Consider the following 27,483-nt stretch of genomic DNA (forward strand, 5'->3'; position numbering starts at 1 on the left):
TTAAAAGGGGAATGAGCAGTACATAAAATTTTTCCCAGTCAATTTTGGGAGTTTATTTGGAAAAAATAGTCCTTTGTACATAATACTTGTTTTAAAACAGATGGTTTGTGTTTAATGTTTTATACAATGAAATCATTCAGCTTTGAGATCCTACCCTTTGATTATACAAATTGTCTTATCTATGTTGAATTACTTCATGAGCATCTGGCTATTTACTAATGAGAATGAATGAATCACAGTCTTTGTTTTCCTGAAAAACAACATGGGAGTCAGAATCATTGTTTCACAAGTCTTATAACACTGCAGGGATTTTTTAAGATAATGCTCTTTGTCCATGTCTAATTTGAAGACTGTTAAAAGTAATTATGTATAAAAACAAATGAATGAGGGTTTGTAGCTGTAAAAAATATCATCTTAAGGATAAGTATTTTTTTCTTGTTTCAGGTCCCAAATTAGCATGTGGGTACTATGATTGAAGAATATGAAGTCCTTAGTTATAATGTTTGTAACTGAGTTCAGCAGCATTTAAATAAATTTCTTCTGGATGAGACAGTTTAAACACATCTGTTGGGTTGGGTTAAGTAACTCTGGCCTTCGAATGCAACTGCTCAGACTTTCTTCAAAACAGTAAAGTTCCTCTCTGTTATAGATTCCCCTGCATTATTGTCAGTCCTTTGTTGATATACTTGTGGTACCTGTCTCTCTCTCTGATTAAAAGCAGGAGTATTCTGAGATTCTGATCCTACTCAGCAGTAGTTGCATTGACACTCTGCTTGCAAGCAGCTGGTTACTAGAGGCTGAAGCCAATGTCATCATTTTGTTTGTATTATCATGCTGAGTCCAAACTTTGCCATTTAAATACAACCAGATGTTCCTTAGCAGAGCCATTTTGAATGCAGAATATTACAGTACAAGCCCATCAGTGCTGATCCCATTCTTCCACCTTTGCTTGTAGTGCACTCCTGTTACTTTTCTCTTAATTACTGAATTACCCTGAAAAGTTTGTACAATACAAATAAATTTGGACCTTTAATAAAAGTTCTCTGCTATTTCATTTAGAGACCTTATAATAACACAATACTTTACCGTGTAGGAACAGTTGTTGGACGAACAGAAGTAAGGGCAACCTTTATTCCCTAAAATTTCAGACTTCTGGGGGATTCTGTAGTTGTATTTGATCCAAAAGTAAAATTTTCCAAAAAAAAATCTCAAAGACCTTTCTCTTCTGCACAGTGTGTGCTAACCAAACATGCCAATGCATGTTGATCTCATACATTTTGCCTCTAAGAGGAACAGTCTAGTGTGTACATGTGCTAAGAGTGGCAAATAAGTTCTAATTAGCAAGCTTTGTAAAAGAAAGAAGACCATATTGTTTCACAAAATAAGATCAGAATACCTTTGAAGTTTTCACCCAAGTTCTTGCCCAAAGAACTCCATGTTCCATGAGCAAGATTTTCAGAATGTCTCACTATTTAAAAGTACACCTTAAGAACTGAGAGGTATAATATCTTAGTGCTAAAAGAACCTTTAAGAGTAGGGATTTATTACCAGTCCATTTGCCTTTGCAGTAAATAGGATGGCTCTATTAATGGGTTTATTAGTCTTTTGTCTGCCAGCATAGTTTTTCCAATTTCAAATCCATTCTTTGCTATTATTAGAAGGCATCCAGCCCTAAAATTAAAATTATGGTTGACTTTGCTAACTTTTCAGAAATGATTTCTCAGCAGGCTATTTGTGAGTGTTTTGCACTTTGCTCCTTTGTTCCCCACTTGGCTCTTGATTACTTGGTGTGTACAGTGTCCCACAGAGCAAATCATAGCGGACTAATTAAGAGCTACCAAGAGTTTCTCAAGTTATGCAAGATCCCCAGAACTATGAAAAGCCTTTTCAGATTCCCAGTCACATACTGTGAAGTGCCATAAATCAAACTTTTGAAAACACTGAAAGCTGTGCTTCAGATACTTACAGGTATAGTTTAGTTCCAGAAGAAAGGGCTTTTGTTAAAGTTTTACTGCTAGATTTTTTAGTACTTTTTTTTTTCTCAGCTGAAATCCCACAGGCTATAAACATTCTGAATACCAGTAACGTTGATTTAATGACACATGATCACTTATTGGTGGCATTGGTGAAATTTTAGTCTTTACTTTTACATGAGCCTGGAAGACCAAGAGAAGTGAGAGCAAACACTTGGGCTTTACTGTTAGAGCTTAGGCAGGAGGATAAAGGAAACTAAACCTCGTGTGTCACATTACACTCTGGAGGTCAGGGAGTTATTTTTACCTCAGTGTCACTACTATGGGAAAATGTGGAACACCTCAGCTTAAGTGGAAACTATAGGAGATGGCCAAGTTATTTGTTGTGTCATCAGTGTCATCTCCTGCGACAAACCTTATGGCTGGAGTCCTGCAAGTGTCCTCACCCCACACATTGGTCACTTGGCCATGTAGGGTGCTCAGTGTCACACTCCATAAACAGCTCTGTATTTATCCTTACTAAAAAGGACAAATTTTATTGCTGAAGTGTTGTATCATTGGGCAAATTGTTATTTTGTATTATTCTATGCTAGAATGACATGCATTGTAGATAACCAGGAGGCTGTGTCATTAAAACAAAACCCAAAGGTTCAGATTAGGTGGTTGTACTGAAACAAATGGGAGGCAGCTACATTGCATGCTGTTGGAGTTAAATCCAATGTATAGCATACAGTAAAATTACAGCTGTGAAATCCTGATAATTGCCTTTTATTTTGTTCCTTAAAAAGTCTTCCTTTGTCCAAGAAAAACACCTGTGATTAAATAGCCAGCTGCAAAAACAAACAAGAATAATCCTGTCTACATGCCCAAGCATATCTTGAAGTCTCAAATGCTGAGTGCACCTTTCCCTCTGCAGCTGTGTCTGTGCACAGTGACTGGGACAGTTCTTGGCACTGTTACAAGCAGGAGAGGCCAGGCCACAGGCTGGGTCCTCCTTCTCTTGCTACTGAAGATGGACATAAAGAACACTGAACAAGAAATGATAGCTTTCACTGATGGGGTCTAATTTGGGTGAAGAAGCTGACAGTTACCATAAGATTTAAACCAAAATAAATAGTCTCAGACCACCTAAGAATGCAGTGGGCTTGGCAGTGTTACTTAGTGATCTTAAAGGTCTTTTCAATCTAAATGCTTCTCTGATTTTAAGAATTAATTAAATTGCTATATTGATGTGCTAGTAAATGGAATACAGGAAAAAATTCTTACTAAACACATCAAAATGCAACTGCTGAGGAGTTAAAATGCTATTATATATCTTACAGAAAATTAAATGTAACTTGAGTTTTGAAAGACATAATATAAACCAACATCCAAATCTCTCCTCTCTTGTTCATGTAATGAATTCTCTATGAAAGGGAGAGTTTTCTGTAAACAAATAAATCTGCAGGTTTGAATACCAGTGCATGATTGATTGCAGTGGAGAGAAAAGGTTTTAGCCAGAGCTGCCAGACTGCTTTTGAACCAGCTCTGCAGGAGTCAGAGCAGAAGGGAGGAGAGCAGAGCAATGCCTTGTTTTGCAGAAAGCCTCCCTGAGATGAAATATTTCTTTGGCTGTAAATCTTTTAGTCTCATACAGTGTTTAATAAAACCTGTCCAAGACATGCAGTCTATCAGAAAAACAACTGAATTTCTCTATGAGCTCAAACCCGTTCAGCACAAATAACAACCTATTTTCTATTTTTTTTTTCTGTTACTTTGTTTGCATTTTGATATTGTGTGTCATAAGGGGTTCTTTTTTAATGTTTCTGTAAGGGGTTCTTTTTTAATGTTCCTGTGGTTTCTTGTGAAAAGAGGGAAGAAAATACATGAATGTGAAGTAGCTCTTTTAGCAAACATTTAATGAACTGGACAGAAATCTTGGTGGATAAAGATTGCATTTTAATAAAAATGGAAACATTTTCATTTTATTTGAGAGAAGATGACCAACCAAGATCTACTGCAAAGCAAAAAATGTAGAAGAGCCTTCTTTTCTTTTAAGAATTCATAACAACACTGTAAAGGGTGGAAATAATCTCCAGGGCTCTTCAATTCAAGTTATCTTTATTCCATTGTCCCAACAGCTGACCTGATAACAGACCCATGCCTTCACAGGTGGGCGTTAGTGGAGTGAATAGTGATTGAGTTACAGGCAGTTAAAAATATCCATGTTCTTTACCTCCAAGCAAAAACAAGTTAATTTTTCCCTTAAATCACTTCAAATGTTTATAGTTTGCATAAATAAACTGAACAGACTGAGGGGAAAGGTTTAGTAAATCTCTGTTGTTTGCATGAATTTTGTCAACTAAAGAACTCTTGATCAGGTAAGAGAACGTTCCATGAATATTGCTAATTTCTCTGGTTATGGGGAAGGAGCCTGTCTTCATGAAGGCCTTTAAATCCTTTAAAAGCCCCTGCTTGAAACCCAGTCCAGATTGACAAGCCACAAGAACAAACCATTCCCTGGTTTTCCTCACTGCATATTCAGTGCCTCTGCTCCAGACTCTTTTGTGTGCCCTTCATCTCCTGTTTGCTAGACCAAACACACACAATTTTATCAGCTTGTCCCTAACAATAGGTGTTGAGATACTTTGGCATGTTACCACATTTTAAGGGCTAAGTTCTTATTCTAAATTACTGCCATCTAATTCATCCTGGTTGAAGGAGTCCAGAAGTTCTTTAACTGATGCATGTCTTCTCTGAGAGAAGAAAGGTCATTCTTAAAGCCCAGGGAAAATGAGTTTGAGGCTACAGGTTTCTGTAACATTACTTGGCATGTATTCTTGGCAAAGAGAAATAAAGGCAGGAAATAAAATACTGATCACAAATTGTATCAGCACAAGAGCTGGAAATACTGTCTAAGCTTCTGATCTACCATTTTTGCTGGGGTTAAGCAAAATGCTTGCAATTAATATGTTCTTGCAGCTGTGCTGAATTTAATGTTGCCCAATTAAATCATTAAATATGGTCTTTTCAGACCTTGTCAGGTAGTTTAATTTATGGTGGATTTACCTTCAAAATCCAGGAGTTTTGTTTAACTCAGCTGACATACCATCTGTCAGGTCAACCATGTGCTCAGTTAAGGGAATGTAGTTCCAGGCAGGCAATGAAGGAATTGCTTCTCTAGAAAAGGAGCAAAATCAAACTGTGCTAGGGCCTTTAGAGCACCAGGAAAGTATTTTGCAAAGCTGGGGAGGGCCAGGCAAGGCTGTGTGCAGGAAAGGAATGAAAGGGAATACAGTCCAAGGCAAGATTTCCTGAGGCATAAAAGATCCCAGCAATCCTGGAGACAATATGTATTACTGGAGGAGAGCATAGTTAATAGCTGTATAGCTCTGAAATCAATAAATAGCAATAAAGAAATCTAAATTTTCTGTGCCTGTCTTGATGATCTTTGGGTCCTTCCCTAACATACCAGGCCCACAAGTATTTATTTATGCACTTAACCTTCCTTAAAAATCTTCATATGTGATGCTCAAGTGACTAAGCCTGGGCAAGCACGAGAATTTTACAAGGTTATGTAGGACTCAGACTTGAAACAATAAAATAAGAACCCTTGAGCTTTAGCATGTTTTCATTAGTGCTTTAGGTTTTGTTCATTTTAGACTACTTATGTGGTGTAAAATTCTTCTGTATATGTTAGCAGTCCATTAATGCATTTTTTTTTAATTTTGTAGATTAGTATTTTATGAATATGCACTTGTTATCTTCCTCTGATGTTCTCTGGAACTGTTTTTAACAGGCACTGGTAAGAACATTTGAGTAGTATTTATAGTTTTGTTTGCCTTGCTCTCTACTGGAAGGACTAATCTCTTAAACATTTCATTCCAGCACCTCTGATTAATTTTCCACAAATCAACTTCAAACAAATTCTACTGCAGACATTCTTACACTGCAGAAACTATCTCATCTCAGATAAAAGTATGGTATAGTTAGGACAAAGGGCAAGGGACACTCATCTTTTTGCAAATCAGCAAAAGATAGCTACCAAAAGATTGCAAGCAGTTGCAATCAAGAATAAAATTACATTTCAATATATCAGAAAAATAAATATCTGCTTACTCTACACACCATTCCTTTAATAAATTTAAATAGCTTCATAAAATTTGTACAGCTTGTCATTTTTAATGACTATTAATTCTTTTCTGAGTAACTGCAACAGAATCTTACTAATCAGTTTATATGACCAGTCCTGAAGTGACTTGGTTTTATTATTCTCCTTGCTGTTTTCTAGAGATCCCCAGGTTTCAGATTTCCTTCTTGGAACTTCAGTTGTTCTTCACATTCAAGTCTTGTTTCTTGCCATAGATACTAAAGAACAGTTTGATTCTTCTATCTTTACTCCTGCTCAGTGCCATTTATTCTTCATTGTTTTGTAGTATCAAGGTAACTGCAGAAAACTCAGAAATCTCAGCCAATGAACAAGCTTGGGCAGGAGCAAAATACCACAAGCTTTCAGCAGTTTGATATTTCATACCAGTGATCAACATGAGACATTTGTAACAGCTCACACTACAGGCCTTATGAGAGTGTGTTTTTTTGAGAAAAAATGCTGCTAGTTTCAGGTCACTGCATTTCAGTTTGGTAGCAAAACTTTTTGTATCAACAACAGTTTCATTTCAACAAATGTGTACCATCCCTTGAAAAATACCACACTGCAAAAGCAGACAGCTTGTGCTCCCACTGTTTTGATGCCAGTTCTTCTATCAACAGTTAAGACTGGGCTCAGGTTTGGCATCAGATTTTATTCTTAAGTAGGCAGCTGCTTCTAGAAAAGAGCCAAAACCGTTTCTGTGTCCAAACCACAATGACAAAAATTCAGCATAGCCTGCCAGCCAGCATATCTTTCATAGGAGTGTAAAGTGTCCAGCAGAACAACTAAATGGAATGATTTTGAAAGCTGCTATTAAGTTTCAACAGTATTGCTAGTTTCTCTTTTAAAGGTCTGTAACTATTTCCTGCAGGTAAATGTTTATCTGTTTTACTGAGCATCTTATGCCTTCTAAAGAGGCAAAACACCATGACAGCAGTTCCTTTCCTCACAAGCAAGACATGCTTTTTAGCAGACTGTTGAAATTTCCCATTTAAAGTGTAGATTTTAAAGTGAAAAAAATTCAACTGTGAAAAAGATATTTAGCTCCTTTAATAAGCAAAACTATTGTCAACATATTCTGATAGACATTGCCTTGAATTAAAATATTGTTACAATTAAAAGCAGTCTCAAAGTTCAATGAAGTTATGTAAAAAAATAAAAAGTTTATGGTTGCAGCAGCATCATAGCTGGAAACTTTGATGTAACACGTTTCTTATTTCTTAACTGTGCCCAGACCACACATCATTACTGCATTTGCAATCAGCCAAATGACTGAATTCAATGAGAAATTTGAAACTGCAGAGAGAACAAAAGCAACATAGGGAAACAAATAACGTGGTTTTGTATTTTAAGTACCTGTAGATGGTATAACAAGCTCTCATGTTAATCTGGTGCCATGAAGCTTGAAGAGACCTCACTGGGCCTTTAAAAATATATCATTATTTTCATTGTAAAGAAAGTTATCTTATTATTTCTCTTTCAAATGCTGGTTTTTGCTGGGATGGAGTTAATTTTCTCCATAGGAGCTAGTATGGGGCTGTATTTTGAATTTGTACTGAAAACAGTGTTGACAATTCAGGGATGTTTTGTTATTGCTGGGCAGAGCTCACACAGAGCCAAGGCCTTTCTGCCCCTCACCCCACCAGAGAGGAGGCTGGGGGAGGATGAGCTGGGACAACTGACCACAGCTGGCCAAAGGGATGCTCCAGACCTTGTGGCATCAAGCTCAGCTAGGGAAGGAGGATGGGGAGGACATTTGGAGTGATGGCATTTGTCTTCTTAAGTAACCATTACATGGGATGGAGCCCTGCTTTCCTGGAGACAGCTGGACACCTGCCTGTCCTTGGCAAGTGGTGAATTAATTCCACATTTTCCTTTGCTTGTGTGCAGCTTTTGCTTTACCTGTTAAATTGTCTGGCTCTCAACCAACATGTTTTACTGTTGTGGAGCATAATTGTCTGCTGGGACAAATGTTCTTTTCAGCATCCAATGTGAGCTTGAGGGGTTCAAGGTAGCAACAGATTTTACTGGAATGTGCTGGATCACACTTGTAGCTGCTGTTGCTGTTGATCTTTTGACGGACTCCTGTGCTTGCCGTGGGACTTGTTTGCCTTCTGTACATGAGTCTGGTGCTTGTTAGTAGCTGGGCTGTTGTTTTCACTGCCTGCTGTACCACTTATCATCTTCCTCCGCTGTGCCTGGGAACATTCTGATAACAGCAATGTTTCTGGACAGACTGGAACTCCATGTGAACTCAAGTCTAAGGGTCCATGACCTGAGGATGAGTTCAGGCAGCAGCAGGAGGCTCCAAAGTATCTGTGACCGTGGGGAGTCCAGGCCAGAGCTACAAAACTTCCCAGTGTTCCCAGCCTGTCCCCATTAGTGCACAACCATGAAAACAGTTCAGCAGAACTACCATCGAAAATGATCAGCTTTTGATTAAACCAGGCACCTCTTCTGCCTGGTTTAATTTTACATTTGTGCTGCAGACATGATTAGAGAGATACAGGGATGTAAAGTGTTAACATTTCTCCATTTAATGAGTACTCCAAGTCCCACATCTCTGAAGTACATATGTAAGTACTGCTACATTTTCATATGACCATTTGTGAGGAAAATTAAGTAATTTATATGCATAATATAAAACTTCCAAGTCTTACTTAAGGCTCTACTGAAGAAATATTTCTTGACTGGACTTGATGATCTTATAGGTCTCTTCCAGTCTTGAACTTCTGTGATTCTGTGATTCTGTGATTCTCTGAAGGCTTTCACTGTAACAGCTGGCTCAGATATGAGTGCAGTGAAAGGCAGTCAATTTTTTTCTCCTCATCCAGTATTTTGTTATTCATTATCTTTATTTGGAAGTATTTATAAATAATCATTCTTCCATACTGTGACCTCCAAAAAGTCATGTTTCATTTTCCTCCCTTCTAAAGAAAAAAATCAAGGAAATAAGGTGCCATCTCACTTGAACTCTGTTTGCTCTGGCACATATTGCACTTTTCCCATCTCTGAGGTCCAAATCAGCATTTGTTGTACCACTCTTGGCAATTTCTGTTGGCAGCAGTTGACTCGACCTTTTAATCCAGTTAGCTTTTTCCTCTACAGTACTCAAATAATGAGCTGTAGGAAGAATTGCCTTTGGTCCATGGGTTGTGAGACACCAACGTGAATCTTTGCCATCACAAATTCCTAGAGCTCAGATGCCTACAGCAGACCCCGAAGAAAAAACCAGTCACAACAACAGCCTGTTTACCTTGGCAGGACAGCCTGGGCGTGAATGACTTGTCCCAGAGGACTGGATCTGTTCACTGCCAGTGCAGAGAGTGCAGCCTGTGCTGCCCTCTCGCCGAGGCAGAGGCAGGTGTCCAGCAGGGCGCGGGCGCGCGCGGTCACCGTGGGGCGCGCAGCGATGCTCTCGTAGTCCACGCGGGACAGGGCCTGCTGCGAGCGCAGCGCGTCCAGCGCGTGGTTCAGCAGCCCTTCTGTCATGCAGCTCAGGATGCTCTGCCTCTGGCAGGCAAGGATTTGACAGCAGCTGCCTTTGCTGCAAGGACCTTGAGTGAAAAGGAAAACAAAATGAGATAAACGAAGTGGTTTTTTCATGCAGAAATTGTTAGCGAGTGATAGCATCGACACCAGAAATACAAAGTCAGCCGAGGAAGGAAGGAGGAGGAGTTAGTTTGTTTGCGGTCTATGTTTGCAACTACTCCAAAAGTATTTTCATCTCATGTTTGAAACTCACAAAGACCACATTACAGCAAATAAGTGTTTCTAAACCTCTGGGTGCTCAGATTGTGTGAGGGGAGAAGATTTTCTGGTCATGCCCTATTCATCTGTATTTAACTTTATGCAAAGCACCTTGGCTAGACACAAATGAGAAAACTTTCTCCTATAAAAGTGGAAGGACAGGTAACAGGTACTTCAGGGTAGCAGGAGAGTTTGAAACACATAATGTGAAACTAGGAAAAAGCCAAACTAGGTAAAAGCCAAACTAATACCAAAAGCAATGCTCTTGATAAAATGGTTGAAAGCTTTGGGTCCTGCCTCTTTTCATGGGATGATTAGAATACCTAGTGCTGAAATTAGGGTTTTTAGTGTACAGTAAATAGCATACAACAAGAGAAAATTAATAACCAAAAGTTGTGTTGCTTTGGAGAGCACACTTCTGTCATTCTGATTTCTGAGTGTTGGCAGGAGAGTTCTGTGATGAACTTTTCCTGCATGGTCTAGTCTGTTGATTTATCCAGAAATTATGTCATCACTCAAGTAAATTGCCATGGAGAAGGACAGCCAGCTAGGTTGAGAATTGTTATAGGCCAGTTTGCAAAAAGTTAGCATAAAAACCTCACAAAGCTTCACCCACAGGCAAAGAGTCTTCACAATTCAAAACCTGACCCTTTCTGCCTCTGTTCTGCAGGAAAACCTGAGATGATGTGAGGGGATGAAGGGTCCCCTATCACCTGTTTCTGTAGTCAATAGCTACTTTTGCAGAGGTAGGCAATACACAGCTTATGATTGCAAAAGAATATTCCAGACCTAAACATCTAATGTATTTCCCATTAATGTGTGCTGTGTTTTTTGTATTTTTATCATGGACTTTTCAGAACTGCTCTCAGCCTCACTGTGGTCCTAAAATAAAACAAGCCAATGTTCTCAGTGGTCAGGGTCTGAACTTCTGAGAACAGAGGAGCAGCTGTACACAAATAGAGAGACATTTGTATCAAGTTAGAATCAGTTATGACCCTTAATACCTGAAAATGTGCACAAAATTTAGAAATATCTAAATGTTTCTCCAATGTTTCCTCCGAGTTTTAAACAATTTAATCACTGAGATCTGGCCAAGGTGAGTACTGCCAGCTCAAAGTGGCAGTGGTGCCTTGCCTGTCATTGCTTGTCCCAGGTGCACTGGTTGTGGTCTGTGCTGAAGAGCCACTGCTGGGGAGTTATGCTGACTGCTCTCTTTGCCTGCAGTTGAAGTAGATGAAGGATTTGTGCAAAAGGAGCTTGGTTTTCTTCTCTCAGAGCCTAGGTGATCTAGAAAAAGGTGAAGATGAGCATGATTAGACCTTTGAATTGAACAACAAGAAATTACGCATATGTCAGCCACTACAGGACACAGGAACTGAAGACTGACTCAAGATTACTTTGGCTCTTGTTAATACATCATTATAAAAAAAAAAAAAAATTGGCATTTATTACTACACACATCTGGCTTTTCTGTCTGGGAACTTGTTATTGAAGTTATGGGACATTTTATTCTGTCCATAAGTCTGATGGCTATTGATCAGGACTGAAGTCCTTGGAAATGCAGATGTTGCTACAGGTGAATTGACTTCTGATGTCTCAGTTTTTGTATCTGAGGGCATGAGAAATACAGGCTGTCTATTCTTGACACAAATTTAAACAGGACAAATCCACACTGGAAAGGTAAAGAAAGTTATCCATATTGGAACAGTGATTATCAGGAATTATTCATATGTTCCTGGCAACCTTGCCTTTTAAAAAATATCTTCAGATAAGATAAATATTTTAAAGATATCTCCATTTCTTAGCAGATTACAAAAATGTAGTTATTCCTGATGGCACAAAGCAGCGTGATTCCCAGAAAGGACTTGCTCTCTCAAAAGCAACAGGCAATATTTGATGTGTGAGAGAAAGGCAGCTCTTCATTTACAGCTCAGTAGTAAAAAAAAAAAAAAAATCAGGTTTTTTTTTTTTTTTTTTTTAATCTATACATCTAAGTGGAAAGCTTTGTGGTGTCTCTGGTTTCCTGCAATGAACTCATGCTTCAGATGATACCAGTAGAGAGCACAGCTTTACTCTAAGAAGTGACAATTTTATATGAAAAATAACATTTCTATATACTAGTAATATTTGTCTTTTTCTTGTAACAGCTGGAGCTGAATATAATTCAAGACAGTGACCTTTGGTTGCATTCTGTGGGGTAGTACTTGACACACCAATCTCAATATTATCTCTTTCTGCCGTATTTGCACTGCTATCAGGTAGAACAGTTGATAAGCTTGGCACTGCAAGAGGAATTTTCTTGCTGATTAAGCGGTTGCCTTTTTGTGGACAGATGATCTGAAAAATATCAAAATAGAGAAGAGTTATTTTCTTGGCAACTTTTGTTCCAAAACCTTTTCTAAACAGGAGAGGTTCAAAACAAACCCTAAGAGGAGGAGGTTGTTTCTGCAGGAGCAATGTCAGAGTGAGCTGACTGGAACAAGGTAAAGCACTGGGGTTTGTTGGATGGAGTTACCCTGGCCAGGAACATTTTGCCCAAGTGTTTGCATTGCACAGTGTCAGGGCTGTCAGGAGGAATGAGCAGCTGATGAAATACTCTGGAGCCTCCTGTGCCCCAAACTCACCTGTGAATTGCAGGTGCCTCTCTGCAGGGTGAAGGTCTCGGAGCCTTTGCATGCGTTCAGCGCTCTCTCCTGGAAGAAGGAAGCCACAGTAACTGCAGTGAGTGTAGATGTGGTTTGTGCTATTCACAGCTGTCAGGAGCAACAGTTCATAGCAGCATAACTTCTACTGGCAAAGTGTATTGTACTGCTAGGTACACTCAATGAACAGCACACAGTGAACGGGCATGGAATCTGACAGAATTCTACTCTCTTACTCTTTCCAGTGTTTCACATTTATTTAAAACCCAGTGTTGAATCATAAGCTTGTATTGAGACAGACTGGGCTAGCTAGAACATGTTTGTCTTTAAGTAGCCAAACAGCATGGCCATCCTGTGTTCAGTGTGCCATACTGTCTGCAGTAAGGATGTGTCAATACTTGAAATTTTTTTCCAATTTGTACATCCAGAGCAGATCTGTTAAACTATTTTTTTAGATTTTATACTTCAACAGTTGTGAATCAATTTCCCAGAAACTTCAGTATCATTTTCAGAGTAATTTTGGACTTATAAGTTCAGTTGTTTGAACAATAAATGATGCTCACTAATAAAATAAATCTTCACAATCTAACAAAAATAAAACCTTGCTCAAGGGAGATTGAAGCATTAAATCATGGAGTATTTGGCGGTACAATCTTAAATAAACTTGAACAGTAGTAAAAATTACTTTGACTCTTACTATGCCACCTTTAAAACATTGATTAAGGCTGCTCTATAAGCCCAGAACGTGATTGTAACATATAGAAATAGTCCTGCATGCATCAACATACACAACACACAGCAATGAAACCATCAACACAGCATGGGTTGTGTAAGTCCACCTAGAGTCAGAGTCCTTGTCCAAGAGCCAAAACACATGTCAGTGTTTTCCCCCAGAGCCTATGTTACCCAGCTAGGATGCAGCTCTGCTTGTGGCTGTCCCATTTGTGCCAGAGCTCCCATGGCAGTGTAAGCAGATGTGGAGTTACCTCCATCCCTCAGTCCTTGGCTGTTCCCCTTCCCCTCCTGTGGAATTAGAGAGCCCTGAGACCCTGGGATGAGCAGGGCCTGAAAGCCTGGCAGTTTAGAAGCAGTGAAGGGTGCAGAGCAGTGCTGTTACTGATATTGCTCCAGGTACCAATGCTGTTCAGGTTTTGAACTAAATGCTTTCTAACCAGTAATAGAAAAAAACTGTCCTTGGTTCTAGTCCTAATCTGCAGTACTTGAGCTGATGTTTGTTCTCACTCACATGGGTTTGCCAGTCTCACTCCACGTGGTGACTAGAAAGAATTGTATTTTTCAAATAGCAGGTAGCAATTGACTAATATTCTAGAGAACCTCACAATATATATTCTACAATTTCTGAATGAACCTGAAGTGCCAAAGGGCACTCTCCAGCTCTCTGGCATGACCAGTAAAACAATCAAGACAAAACCTTCACTGGTTTTGGGTCAGAAAGATTGCAATTGAATGAATCAAATCATGTTGTAGAAGAACAAGAAATTCTGCACTGACCTTTGCATCCATCAAATTGTAGATTGCTGCAGAAATTGCCTCCTTATTTATACTAGTCAAAACTCCATTTAGAAGGTGTACACATTCTGCAGGGGTAATAAAGCATTTTAAATACCACATTGTGTATGAAAGCATGTATACATTTAGGCATCATCATATTGCAACTAACTTTACTATTATATTGAGAAAATGGATGAAATAGAGGAAATTAGTTTAATACAACTTCCACCTCATACTTTACTTTATAGTAAACAAAATTTTGGAGACAAATAAGTAAATTTCTGGTAGGAAGCTTCAGTTAGAGGAAACATCAAAGATGATCTAAAGACCATTTCCACTTCAGTTGTTCGGAGTGCTAAAGCAATGTTCCTATACAGACTGTCTCCATTACAGATCTTGTACAGAAGGAAATCCTGAATGTTACCTGCAGTGTGTGGTCTATAATCTGGTTCTTGATGCCAGCACAGAGCAATGAGGTGCAGCAGTCTGTTCCTCTCAGGCAAATTGCTTGGTATGAACTTTTCTGAAATGCCTGGCCGCAAACTGCTGCAGATTCCTCTCAAAACATCAAGCAGGGTTCCTTGACCTGCAATGTAAAAGAAAATATCACTGCCAAAAAATATTAAAGACCTCTTAAAATGACATTCAATGTAAGTCATATTGTGTATTTTAAAACAAAGACTGCTTTTTTAAAAGGAAAAATATATTAATGCTCTTGGAAGTAGATATGCTAGCCTTTAACATTAGCTGTAGCTACTTATTGCAGCAGGACTTCATCTTTCAGGATGAAGAACTCTGTCCAATACTGAGTCACAAATGGTTATGTAAACTTGTACTGTAAACTACATGCACAGATTCCTCAGGAATACATGCTATTATTTTAAGTACAGTTTTATATAAAGCCTTACACTTGCATTACAAGAATAGAACAAAATAACTGTTAAAAAAAGAAATCTACTTTGAGCAGCCTCAAGATGGCAGCCATAAGCTGCGTGGGTATTTAGATGTTATTCCATGTAGTATTTTTTGAAGGTCCTCAGTAAAATGCAGGAGTCCTTCAATCAGTTTTGCCATGAAGAATGAAGGCCATAGCAAAGAAGCCCTTACTGATCTCCACTTCCATGAAACAGGGATTGATCCTAGACAGTGACAATTATTATATGATGCTTTGCAAACTAAGTTCTCTAAAACTGTTCACACTTTCATCTAAGAAAGTAAGATTCTCTGCTTCCTTGAGCTAATTCATCATGAACTGACATTTCTGGATTTGTATTTGAAACTCACAGCAACTGTAAAAATGAGTATTATTCTCATTCAATTAGCAACTTGCCACTGATTTTAAAATTCCATCTGACAAGTATGAAGTGATATTCCTTCTCACTGATGGTCCATGGCAAACCCAACTCAGTGGCAGTGCTTCAGCAAGCATAGATTGATGATACTAGTGGGGGAAGAAGCTCTGCCTTTTCCCTTCAGAGAGAACAGCTTCTTTGGAAACATACAGGATTTAGTGAGGAATTGTAAAATTTACATCCTCTAATGTGGAGCTTTGTGCTGTAACTGTAAGAGAAGGCAAAGGAACATCTGAAAAGATAGTGTTTTTATCAAAATTTCACTACAATAAGGGACTTTGTGGACAGCACAAAGTCTGACATGAAAAATAAATACCTTCAAAGGGTTTTTGTCTGCTGAGGCTCTCCCAGCACAGAATTCCAAAACTGAAAAAAAACCAAAAAACAACAAAACAGTGAAAGACCATTCATTAGTTTGCAATCTATATCTACATTCTCAGTTTCAAAAGCAAGTTTATTGCTTTAAGAGAAAGGAGTTTTTCAAGACAAAGTCTATCCAAGTCTTTTCTAATTCAATGAGACCTTTTCTCAGTTCTCAATTGAGTTGTTCTTATAAAATCATCAAGTTAAGGGATTTTTATTGCTTAAATATAGGTTCAATTAGAATTACATTTCAGGTTACTGCCTTATTTCCATTTGACCTTGTAAATTTTGGAAGCTTCTGTTTGCACTTCTCTATCATGATTGGTTTGTTTTCAGGTAATTTCAATATCAACTGGACTTTTCAGCAGGTACCAACAAGCACATCAGTTAATGTACAAAAACTTGGTTCTGATGCACTATGTTTCTATTTTCTTCAACAAATTTTGATGGGGCTCCTAACACCTTTTTCCATTTCCAACATCCTAGGAGTAATTACAGTGGGATCATAGATCTATACACACAACCCACAACTCAGATGCTACAAAATACAGTGGTTTAACAAAAAGATCAGAAATCAGAGGCAGAAAAGACGAGGCTGCTGGATGAGAAAAAACAGTCTACAGATAAGTCAAAAGCAAAGCAATCAAAAGGGGAAGAGGCAGTTCCAGGATAAACATATCTATTTATTTATATATCTTGCTGTAGTGATTGCAGTTGTTAAAAGAGCCTCTTCTTTTGCCTTACTTTCACATAAAAATCTGGAAAGTATTCATGTAATGTGGACATACATGTGACTTAAATGTACTTTGTATTTCATGTATGACAGATTTCTGCTTTCTCTGTTGCATCACTATTTAGATGCACACAAATCTCATGCATCTGAGTCACATCTCAGCATATTATTATATAATGTGTTATATAATACATGTATACATTAAATTATATATATGAATGCAATTTTGGAAAATTAATTATGCTACCTTAAAGTAAACCTCCACTCTTCCTGTGCAAAACTTGGGTTTGTGAACATGAGGTCAGTCACACCATTTATAGGACTCCTCAAGTGTATACATTATTTGACTTCATCTTAGAGCCTGCCTCTATGACAGTAAAGCAGGAGTTTAAATTTATAGGTTTCACAAAAGCTCAGAAATCAGAAGAGTGATGTCCTTAGAAGTTATTTAAAACATTAGTCCACAGCTCTGTGTGCTGGCCATGATGATACGTGTCCATCCAGTGGCACCTTGAGGTCCTCTCATTAATTGAGGCAGCCACAAGGGATGTAACATACCCAAAAGTGGCAGTGAGTAATCTTTCTCCTTGGTAAAAATCACTTTGTTAAAAAGTACAGGTGCTTCAGTGGCTCAGTAACTTATCCCAGCAGAGATTCCACAGGATCTTAAATGGGACACTTTTGAGGGAAAGGTCTTATCTTTACCTGGGCCTAATCTAGGCATAAACAATTCTTTCTGAAACTAAAGCCGGCAACAGTTCACACTTATAAACTGTGTGAAGCAGCTATGAGGCTTCTAAATATATCTGAAAGTTTTGGCAGCTTTGCACTTTTAAAACATTTAGGTCCATTATATAAATATTTATATGACTGACTTTGGGAACAGTTGTTAACCTTGATATCTGCTTCACCAAATATGGGAATTTAAAATCTAATTCACTGCTCTAATTGGCCTAATGCCATACTATCCTACTGCATTATGTATGTCTGGCATTTTTACTGTCATGTCTTTGAAGAGAAGAGTTTTGGCAGCATTGTAGAGTGCAGCATGGACTGGGTATGACGTGGCCTTAGAGCCTCCATTCACCTGTAAATGTCACCTTCCTGGGAAGGGAGGCCTCCTTCAAGTATTTCAGGAGGAAGATACACTAAATCCTGGCAGTTTCTCTGCTGGCAGTTCTGCAGGTCTGACCTCAGCTGCTGTTTCCTCCAGTTGCTCAGGCCATAATCTGATATCTACGGAAATGAGAGCAAAAGTAATTTTAGTAACAATAAAACAAGTCTTGATATCAAATGTTGACTATTAACATCAAGATATGCAACAATAGGACAGTCACTGGATTTTATGGTAATGGACTAAAAGTAAAACTCCTACCTTGGCTCTGTAGTGCACATCCAAAAGCACATTGGAAGGTTTCAGGCTGCAGTGGCAGAGGGCGGGTTCCAGGCTGTGAAGATGCTGCAGCCCTTCAGCCACATCTGACAGGATCCTTATGAGTAAGGGAAAGGGAACCTCTGGGTACAGCTGATGCTAAGTAACACAAAATACAGGGTTTGGTACTGTGAAGTTGTTGCTTTTCCCATTTTCTTTTGACAACAAACAGAGCCACCATACAGAAACACAATGCAGAAACTGAAGAACAGATTGTGACTACTGTCCATAATTTACATGCTGATTGTTCTTTGATCTTGTAATTAATTTTATCACTTCTAAGATGACATCTTTTATCTACCTCATGGATGAGGGAGTGGAGGGATCCATTGTTCATCCATTCAGTCACCATCCCCACAAGTCCATGGCACTGGTAAATCCCAAGGAAAGGCAGGAGACGTTCAGACTCATAGTGTCTGACACTTGCTATGTCCTGAAGTAGCAACTTCCACTCCCTGTAAAAAAAAATCAAGTCAGAGGCAGGTTAGACTGAAAGGAACTTCAGCAGGAGATGAGAGTGTAGGATGTGGAAATGAGAGAGAACCCTATGGTTGAGCACAAGCTCAAACATATTTTTTTATTTTTAAAATTTTTTTTAATTAGTATTCTTTTACCAATAAACCCAATATCATATAATCTTCCAAACAATTGTAAGAATGTGAAGCAGTCATAACGTAGTGTGTTTTTTCTAATATAGAATGAAAGACCTCTGGATGCTTTAATATGAACATAAGAGCCAGCTTAAAGCAGGATTGAAGTGTGAAGGAGGAAAAAGCTGGAGTATATGAAATGCTAGGAACAAAACAAAGATTTACCTTTACTGTTCCAAATAATTTGTATCCTTTGCTATTAGTGACATCCCCTTCTGCAAGGAGATGATGTGTTTCCATGCACATCTCACTGCTGTGTAACCCTGGCCATCCTTCCCTCCTCCCATTTCCCCTGCTCTCATCTGTGCATGCTGGTTTAGATTAAATTCAACTGAGGTCTCCTCAGGGACCTCTAGAAAAATAGCACCTTATCATACCAGTATTACTGATCCAGGTTTGTTCCAGTAGATTAATTACTGACTTCAGGATTAAGCTCTACTTCATTAAAAATTGTAAAAAACCAGAGAGCTTGTTTCTCAGTGAAATTGCCTCCAAGTTGCCTCTTGGCTGGTGAGGATTTCTAGGGATGGAGATGTGCTCAGGGATCAGGTGATGCTGGATATGCCAGGATGTGTTGTGGTGCCAGCCCTGCAGGTGTGTGGGTTGGGCAGATAAGAGCCATACCTGTCTGTGGTGTCCTGGCTGCTCAGCAGCTTCACAGAGATGGGAGTGTTCCAGGAAATATGAAAGGCTTTTAGTGCAAAGCCTGAGCCTGTCCTGGTCAAGGTAAAGCTTTCCAAATCTTCCTGGGCCACCACAGGTAATGGATTGGCCATTTCTTGATGGCTGGCTTGGGGGAAAAATGTGTCAGAAAAGAAAAAAATTTTAAGAGGTTTTTTTATCACAATTACCAAAGCACAGTGAAGTTGCACCACCCCTTACTTCCCAAATAACAAATCCAACAGCCTTCCTTTCACCACTCTGTGTCAGACTTTCCTTACAAAGAGAGGAAAAAATGCACTAATTGCAAAGGAGTGTCTGGACCATAATTTGCCATCTGAAGCTTCAAGGTGCTAATTATTTGCTCATCATTATTTCTATCTGATGCCTTCAAAATAGTAGACCAGTACTTATAATATGAAATGTGATTTTAATGTGATACTGAATTATGTAGACAACAAACTAGCATCTTACAGTTGCATATCAGGCAAATAATTTCTCCACTTCTCATAAAAAAGGCAATTATTCAATAACTGATGTCAGCATGTTCTGTATCATTCTTGCATCTCATCTTTAATACATCATATGTAAATGCAAAAGCAAAGAAAAAGGAACATTTCCTGCTGTTGTGAGCTGTCAGAATTCTGCTAAATGGAGTTGTGTCTTTGTAGCTGCCAGTAATTTGGGCAGTGCAGTGTCTGTGCAGGACCTCTCCAGGTCCAGCTGCACTTCTCAGACCCTTGGCATGGCAACACACTTGGATTAGAGACACCTTCTGCAAAGCCTCACTGTGTTCCTGCATGAGTAACACTTCTAATTACATCTGTGAAGCTCCATTAGACTGGAGATAGCCAAAAAGTGAGGGGTAAAGGAGGAAACCAGGCAATCTGAGATAACAGATGGCACAAACCAGCTGGCACTGGTAAGGATCACTGCAGACCAGTGGTCAGTGAGTCAGAACTCCTCAAGCTGGAATATTCCCTTTGGGGTCCAGTAGACCAGGGCTAGAAAAGGGAACAGTGAGGGAACTGAATTGACTGTGAAGGATTGTTGAATGAGAATTGTGTCCTTTGAGGTGTGCTCCACAAAAAGAGCCTTTCTGCTGGGATGCAGAACGGCTCAAACCCAGATAACTCTTTCTCCACAAGTAAAATAGAAACAAAATAATGAAGATAAATTTGCCTGTGATCTTGCTTCTAGTTCATGAGCATTTTATTGTTGGTTTATCTCAGTCTTGTATTGCAGGCACATTCACGATGTAAGCCCAGTTTTGCCTCTAACCACAATCAAAATGCAAAAAGCAGCAGCTCATTTACCACTTGAGCTTTAACAATATTTGATTCTGGTAGGAAAGCACAGTTGAACTTTTTGCTTTTTTGTGAGATTATTGTAGTTTGAAAGCAATAACTGCCTTAGGTGCTTCTCTGAAGTGTCCTTAAGAGATAAGACTGACAGGTTAACAATTTCATAAAATTTGAAAAGGTTCCTCTGAAGGAAGATAATTTTCTAAATGAGGCATTTATTCCTTAAAGTTGCAAACAGACCACACAAATCTACCAATTCTGAATGTAAAGGAGGTTATAAAAATGCTGGCAGAAGCAAAATTATGCTTCATTTTTATTCTATACAGCAAAAAATAATAATTTAAATAGCCAAAAAATTTTACTCAACTCCAAGCATAGTGCAAGGAAGAACAAATAATGGTTTTACCACCTAAACTATTCCTGAAAGTATTTATTTTTATTTAAAATTGACTCAAGTAACAATATAAGCATTTTTTAAACTCTTGCTAACTGGCTACTTAGACAAAAAATAAAGCTAATCATCAGCTCCTATTCTGGATTTGCAAAATCTAATAAAACTGGTGATTTTTTTAAAGTCAAAACAGAAACCACTTCAATCTTTATTGTTACAAACCATGTCATGACACGCTAAGCACCATTCTCCCTGTGTCGGAGTTTCCACATCTTTGTACTGCAAGGTACCAAGACATTCTTTGAATTATTCTGCTCTTTTGAATGCTTTTTCTCCCATATCTATTAAAAATCTCATTATCAACCCCCAAAATCAATATTCCAGAGGTCCCCTATGCAAGGAAACAGTTTGCATTATTTTTTAGTAAGACACTGAAAGTCTCAGATAACTTTGCCATCCTTCCCCAGCTGTGCAGGCAGAGGCATGAAAAAGACTGCTATAAAGCCATTTATTTCAAGTTTCTAATTATAAGGTAATTTTTAAAAGTTAATTTATAGCAAAGACATTTCCTTACTATGGAGAAAATACATTAATATACAGATGTCTCAGGGAAAAAAACTGGAAATAAAAATCAACTTACCTCTGGAAATACTAACATAAAACTACGGAATGATGGAGTGAAACTGCTGTGACACCAAGTGGCATTCAAAAGCAGCTCGGGATTTCCTGCCGGTGAGTCAGCTGGGCTGTTGATCTCTGCTTTATTGGCTGCCTGCAAACACTTAATATTTCCTGGTCGGATACACAAACTGTAACTCCTTAGTGACTGCAGATAAGAGCGATTACAGAAACAGAGGTTGGACAGCGGCTTCTTCCACATCAAGGAATACCAAGAGGGAAAGGTATATAGCAGTGTATAGAAGGTATAACAATAATACCATATTGGATAGAGCCCAGGTACAGAATTATGTGGAGCTGTGCTCAGACTGTGCAGCTGATACTGATCTCTGCAGTGGGTCAAGCTGACAGCACGAGTTAAAAACCCTGTAAACTTTTTAAGCCAAGTTGCTCTTAAAACAGGAAACAAATGCTGGGTTTCTGGTAGGAGGGTGGCAGGCACAGGGTGATGTTGTGTTACACAGAAGCCAGGTTCAATGGGCTGACAAACAGCCCTCCCAAAGAGGATGTAGGGGTTAGGGTGAAAGTCAAGCTGGTCATGAGCCAGGAGTGTGCTCTTATTGCAAAAGGAGAAAATTGCATGCTGAGCTGCATTAAATACAGTCAGGAAAGTGAGGTAAGTCATGGTGTCTCAGTGCCCAGAAATGGTGAGGCTGCTGCTGAAATACTGGAATCAGCTTTAGGGCCCTCAGTTCAAAGAAAAAGTTGACAAACTGGGGAGGACACAATGCACAGCCACCAGGATGGGGCCCTGGGGCACATTCCTCACCACAGAGGCTCAGAGCCTTGCTGAGGAGGTATCAGTTGGAGTCCTACAGCTATTTGAAAGACAGCTATTTATGAGGACAGAGACAAATTCTTCACCATAGGGGCAGATAACCACCAGTGGCATAGGCAGGTGTCTTAACTTCAGAGGTTCAAGCCAGATGCTAGAAAAAAAAATCACCAGGTGAGTAATGCAGTTCTTTATGGGCCACTCAGGTTTCAGAGCCCTCATCCTTTAAAGGTCCTGTAGGCTTAGCTAAACAAAACCCAAAACCATGGCTGAGCTGAGCCAGCACTGCCAGCAGTCCTGCCTTTAGCAGGAGGCTGGGCTAGAAAATGACAAAAGCTCTGTGCACTTTTAATTTTGTCAAAACCTTAGAGGGCCTAACTGTGTTCCTGCTAGGCCCCTAGAGCACACATTTCCACTGAAGGTTGGTGGTTCTGCTGCATGCAAGGTGGAAACTTGGAGAGAGAGCAATTGTTTCAGCTGGTCACATTTCATGCAAATTTCTCTATTTATAGAGTCTGACTTAAAACCAGTGTCAGTCAATGAGATTTTGTCCACAGACTTGTGTTGGTTTTGGATGAAATCCCAACCTCCCCTCTCTCCCAGGGAGCAGTTAGCTCATCCTCCTGTGATCACAGGAAAGTCCCTAATGGCATCAGATCATGTGGCCAGGGCTGTGTGCCTGAGAGGAAGCACACCAAGAGGGGGAAGTTCAGAGTGTCCTTCTGCTGACAGTGAAACTCTGCCCAGCTCCAGCTTGCTCTGCCCAGCACACCCTCCTGAAGGGAAATGTAGCATGAGGGGGCAGAAGCAGCAAAGGTGAGAAAAGTGGCCTGTAACAATCCTAGAGAAGAATGGAAGCAATGGAACAATGTCAAGGTGTGTTGCTGGCACCACAGATCCTCCTCCCCTTGGCTTTGATTTATCAACACCACATTAATTTTTGTCCATATTCAATACTTCTGTAGAAAGTACATTAAAAATCTTTTCCTCTTAATAAGGTGTTGGCCTATCTGGCTCACACTGTGCTGCAGGAGAATCACAAACTCTTCAAAATCCATGCAGCTAATTTAAAAAAGTTCTTCAGAGGAGCATTGTAGATAAATTTGAAATACTTAATTTTACAGAAATTCTTTGACACCTAAAGTAGTTTTAGGTACTTCTGTATTTTTAGAATATCATGTGATGGAGAAACAGAGTACTGGAACAATCCCACATTTGTTTACTCCTTTTGACTATTGTTTTCAGCTTAAAAAAAACCTTAGTATAAAACCAGAAAGCTTACTTTTAATCCATATGTGAAGAAAAAAGAAATTTACAGGCCAGTTTGCAGTGTAGGTTTGAGCTAATTAGACATCATTATTAACTGAACATGTTAATTAAAAAAAAAAAATCAGTATTTTACCTAAATATAATTTATCCAGAGAAATTTAAAGCTTCTCACATAACATGAACACTTGTAAACAATAGGCAAGGAAATCCTCTATAGGCTCCCACAAGGCAGAAATGTCTTGTGTAGAAACCAAACAGTTAAGAAAACAAAAGTTTAGTTTGACTGTAAATTGTTGCCTTTGTTTGGATTTTGGTTCTCCTTGCAATAATGTAAAACACTTGGAATAAGACCTTGCAGCAGAGGATAATGGGTAAGACAGACACTGAATCACCCTCATCCCCCATGCCCAGCACTCATTCACTGCCATAGAGGCAGCTCAGTGCACAGAGGCTGGGGCGGGGGACACTCCTGCCAAAGCAGCAGCTCTGGGTGCCCAGGGCTGTGTGCTGCTCCCAGGGACAGGGGGACACTGGGTTCCCCTGGAAATGCCACTGGGTGCACCTCCAGCCATAGGGAAGGGGAAACAACCATGAACAGAAAGGTAACCAGAGGAGAAGCACTGGAAATGATCATGGAGTGAGTGCCTGCAGGATTCCTTCTGGTGAGTGAATCCAGCCATCACAGAGGGCTTGGCAGAGAGCATCTGACTCTAACTGCAGGAGGAATTCTAGGTTACTTCTTGCGTGTACATTCCTGCTAAATGACAGCACAAGTATTTCAGCAGAGTCATGGATCTAAAAAAACCCAGAGACCAGTTTTTATTCTGTTCAGAAGAAAAACAAAACTGACCCTCAGATTGTCAAAGAATGAGCAGTTAAAAAACATCATATTTATTTACTTTTCAAAGTGTCCAAATAAGGTCTTTTAAAGCCCAACCAAAACAATGCAGGAAGAACTAGAATTTTTGCTTTTTTAATGCAAACATTTTTTTGTGACTCACTCACAAGCTAAGACAGTTCATAAGGAACATAAATGTGTTCTTAACACCTTAGCATCCTGAAACCAGGAATAATAATATACCTAAAGAGTAACAGTTTAAGACACAAGTGATTTATAAGTCTTCCCCTCATAAAATACACAAAGAGTGGACCCAGTTACAATCAAATTTAGAACAAAATGAGGGTTTTACAAGCAGCAGCATCAAAGGGCCATGGCATAAGACAAAGCATAAATAGAGTGAGTGTGTACAGTGAAAGAATGACACAGGACCAGAAGACTGAAGCATTGAGATGACCCAAATACCAAAGCCTCTGATGCATATTCAGTAAACACTACACTTGGATATTTCAGAAGAGTTCCCAGCACCATTTGTCAATCTGGCTATTCCAGTTGAGCATCTGGGCAGGATAACTTGTGGCAAAGAGATAGGTTCTAAGGTGCTGTTTTCTTTGGCATCTTATCTATTTCACGAGGACTTACAAGAAGATAATTTTAAAATACAGTAGGTTTTAGATTTGCAGGATTCAAATGCTATATAGTTCAGTTTTATAAAAGCTGGGCTGTTGTGCATGAGTGCAGCCAATTATTTAATCATCTTGCTCTGGAAGACAGAACTTCAAACAGGCACAATACTCACTCACTGCAAGGGGATACTTTAAGATACAAAAAATTATGGTGTCCCTTTTCCATTTCATGGGTTTGCAGTTGAACTGAGCCTTCCTCTTCTATTTTGTTTGTTTTGGGTTTTTTCTGTTAAAAAAAATTGTTTCTTCAAATGCTCACACCATGGTATTTTGGAAAATATTCACAACATTCATTATGCCATTAATGAGATGACTGAACAAAAGTTACCACAGCTTCTGGCCTTAGGCAAATTCCATAAAGTGAGTAGTGCCAAGCACCTCTGCTAGTTAATTTCTACCAAAGACATTTATTGATTCATTACCCAATTATTTATACAGTGAAATCTTAAGCAGGTATGATGCAATAATTCATGTAATTTGGAACAAGATGAAGAGCTCCCAGGCTGCAGAGAGCTTAGGGACCATACTTGTTACAGGTGCCCTGGTCCTCATCCCAAGCAGTTGGGATCTGTTTTGGAACACAGTGTCCTAAACAGTGTTAAGAGAGGGTGGAGGAATGCTAAACCTCCAGGTCTGCCAATTATGCACCTTATCTGCAGATAAGTAGTTCTAGTAAGCTAATGATGAAATGTCAGAGGCCTGCATTGTGTGACCTTGCTGTGAATGTGTGGCAGAGGTGAGGCTTTAATAAGCACCTTTCAAAGCCTTCACACACACCAAGCAAACCCAAGCTCTTCTAGGCAAAGACTTGGTGAACACTCCCTTAGGCTTGCTCCCCTAAGGATACCTGTCCCAGGGTGAGGAATACTGCAGCCATATTCAGCAATCCCCAGAAGTCTTTCCTCTAGAACAGCAAAACAGGAATATATTTTCCAATGCCATGCTTATCTCCTGGATTTTTTCAGAAGAAAATGGGCAACATTTTAACTGGCTTGATTCTGAGTGTTGCCTTTTCTCTACCTGGAAATTCTGGTGTGAAAATATACATCTGGGCACAAATTGTTAACAACATTTTCTTTTTAAAGTCTGACCTTGACCAAATGCTGTTTTTCAGTTGCAGGGCTGATTTGGGTTCACTTGGAGATTTTTTTTGTTTGGTTGGGTTTTTTTAAAAAGTTGCAACAACATGTAGATTAAAAGCATCTGAAACATACAGTTTGCTACTGATTTCCTGTAAGTGTTGGTATAACCAAGCCTGCTTGGAGGCCACTCAAATGGAGTGCCATGGAAGAAAGATTTCTGAATGGCTGCAGTAAACATCAGTGGGCTTTCAGTCATCTAGGAAAACACTCTGCTCATGGTGAAATAAATTCTTTGAATTTTGTCATTACCATACTGAACTGCAATTGAGTCCAACACTGCTGGAGATGAGAACTTCCTTCTCTTCTGTGGAAAGCAGCCAACTAAAACAGGATGCAAAAAGTGGAAAATTTACCTTGATTTCCCAACAGTTCTACCACCACTAATTGTATGGCCCTGTGCATACCAGAAGTGCCTTTGTCAACCTTAAAAATTTTACCTGGGCTAGAATCCAGCATGAGTGATGTGAAGAGACAGCAACTAAAAAAGTGAAAGGCGGTATTTTTATGCAAAAAAAATTTTCTATTTATGGAACTTCAATACAGTTCAAAAATTATTGACAAAGTAGTTTTAACAGATCTTGCAGTATTCAGGGGGCTAAGATTCAGCTTTCACTTGGAGGTTGCCAAATCAAAACCATCTGAAACTTTATTCATTACAGACCCAAAACTTTGGAAGACAATGAGAAGAACACAAGACATTGTTTATTACACATAGTTTCATCAACTGCATATTAGTTTGAATGGCTGGGTTTTTGAATATTTGTAACATTGCAAACAAGCTCCTCAGAGGAGGGTGAACATTGCAGTTCTTTGACTCCTGCTTGGCACTTACTTCCAGTAAATATTTTCATAGTGATCTTTTTCATAGATCACTATCACTTCTCCTGTGAAAGTGATGAGAGAACAGGGACACACACAGCAAGAGAGACACACAGGCAGTGTCCAAACATGCTAGAGAGTCCCCGTGCTGCCTGTGTGCCAGCTTGCTTTGGAATTCAGCATTTCATCTGTAGCAAAGACACTGGAGCCAAAATATAGTAATAGTCCCATAGTTTAAGAAAATGTTGCAGTAATGCAGCATTATCTTTTGGGATTGATATTTTGACTCTTTTAACTTGTCAGTGATCAATCCATTTTAATACAGGCAAACTTCACCGAAGAGTAAACAGTTCTAATAATATAGCTGGAGGTAATTTTTTGACTT

The 27,483-nt window shown here is 39.1% G+C and overlaps 1 protein-coding gene across 1 annotated transcript; it reads right to left on the bottom strand.

Annotated features, from left to right (window-relative positions):
- Positions 1-9,354: 9,354 nt before the first annotated feature.
- LOC131563657 (receptor-interacting serine/threonine-protein kinase 2-like) lies at positions 9,355-19,312 on the bottom strand. Its single transcript, XM_058813772.1, has 11 exons — positions 19,161-19,312; positions 18,188-18,341; positions 17,830-17,985; positions 17,542-17,690; positions 15,675-15,724; positions 14,431-14,592; positions 14,007-14,092; positions 12,477-12,545; positions 12,030-12,189; positions 10,987-11,139; positions 9,355-9,659 (listed from the first exon to the last, which is right to left on the bottom strand). The coding sequence occupies exons 1-11, from the start codon at positions 19,310-19,312 to the stop codon at positions 9,355-9,357; spliced, it is 1,596 nt and encodes a 531-aa protein (XP_058669755.1).
- Between the last annotated feature and the right edge of the window lie 8,171 nt (positions 19,313-27,483).

This window comes from Ammospiza caudacuta, chromosome 13 (genome assembly GCF_027887145.1).
Source record: "Ammospiza caudacuta isolate bAmmCau1 chromosome 13, bAmmCau1.pri, whole genome shotgun sequence".
Lineage (NCBI taxonomy): Eukaryota > Metazoa > Chordata > Aves > Passeriformes > Passerellidae > Ammospiza > Ammospiza caudacuta.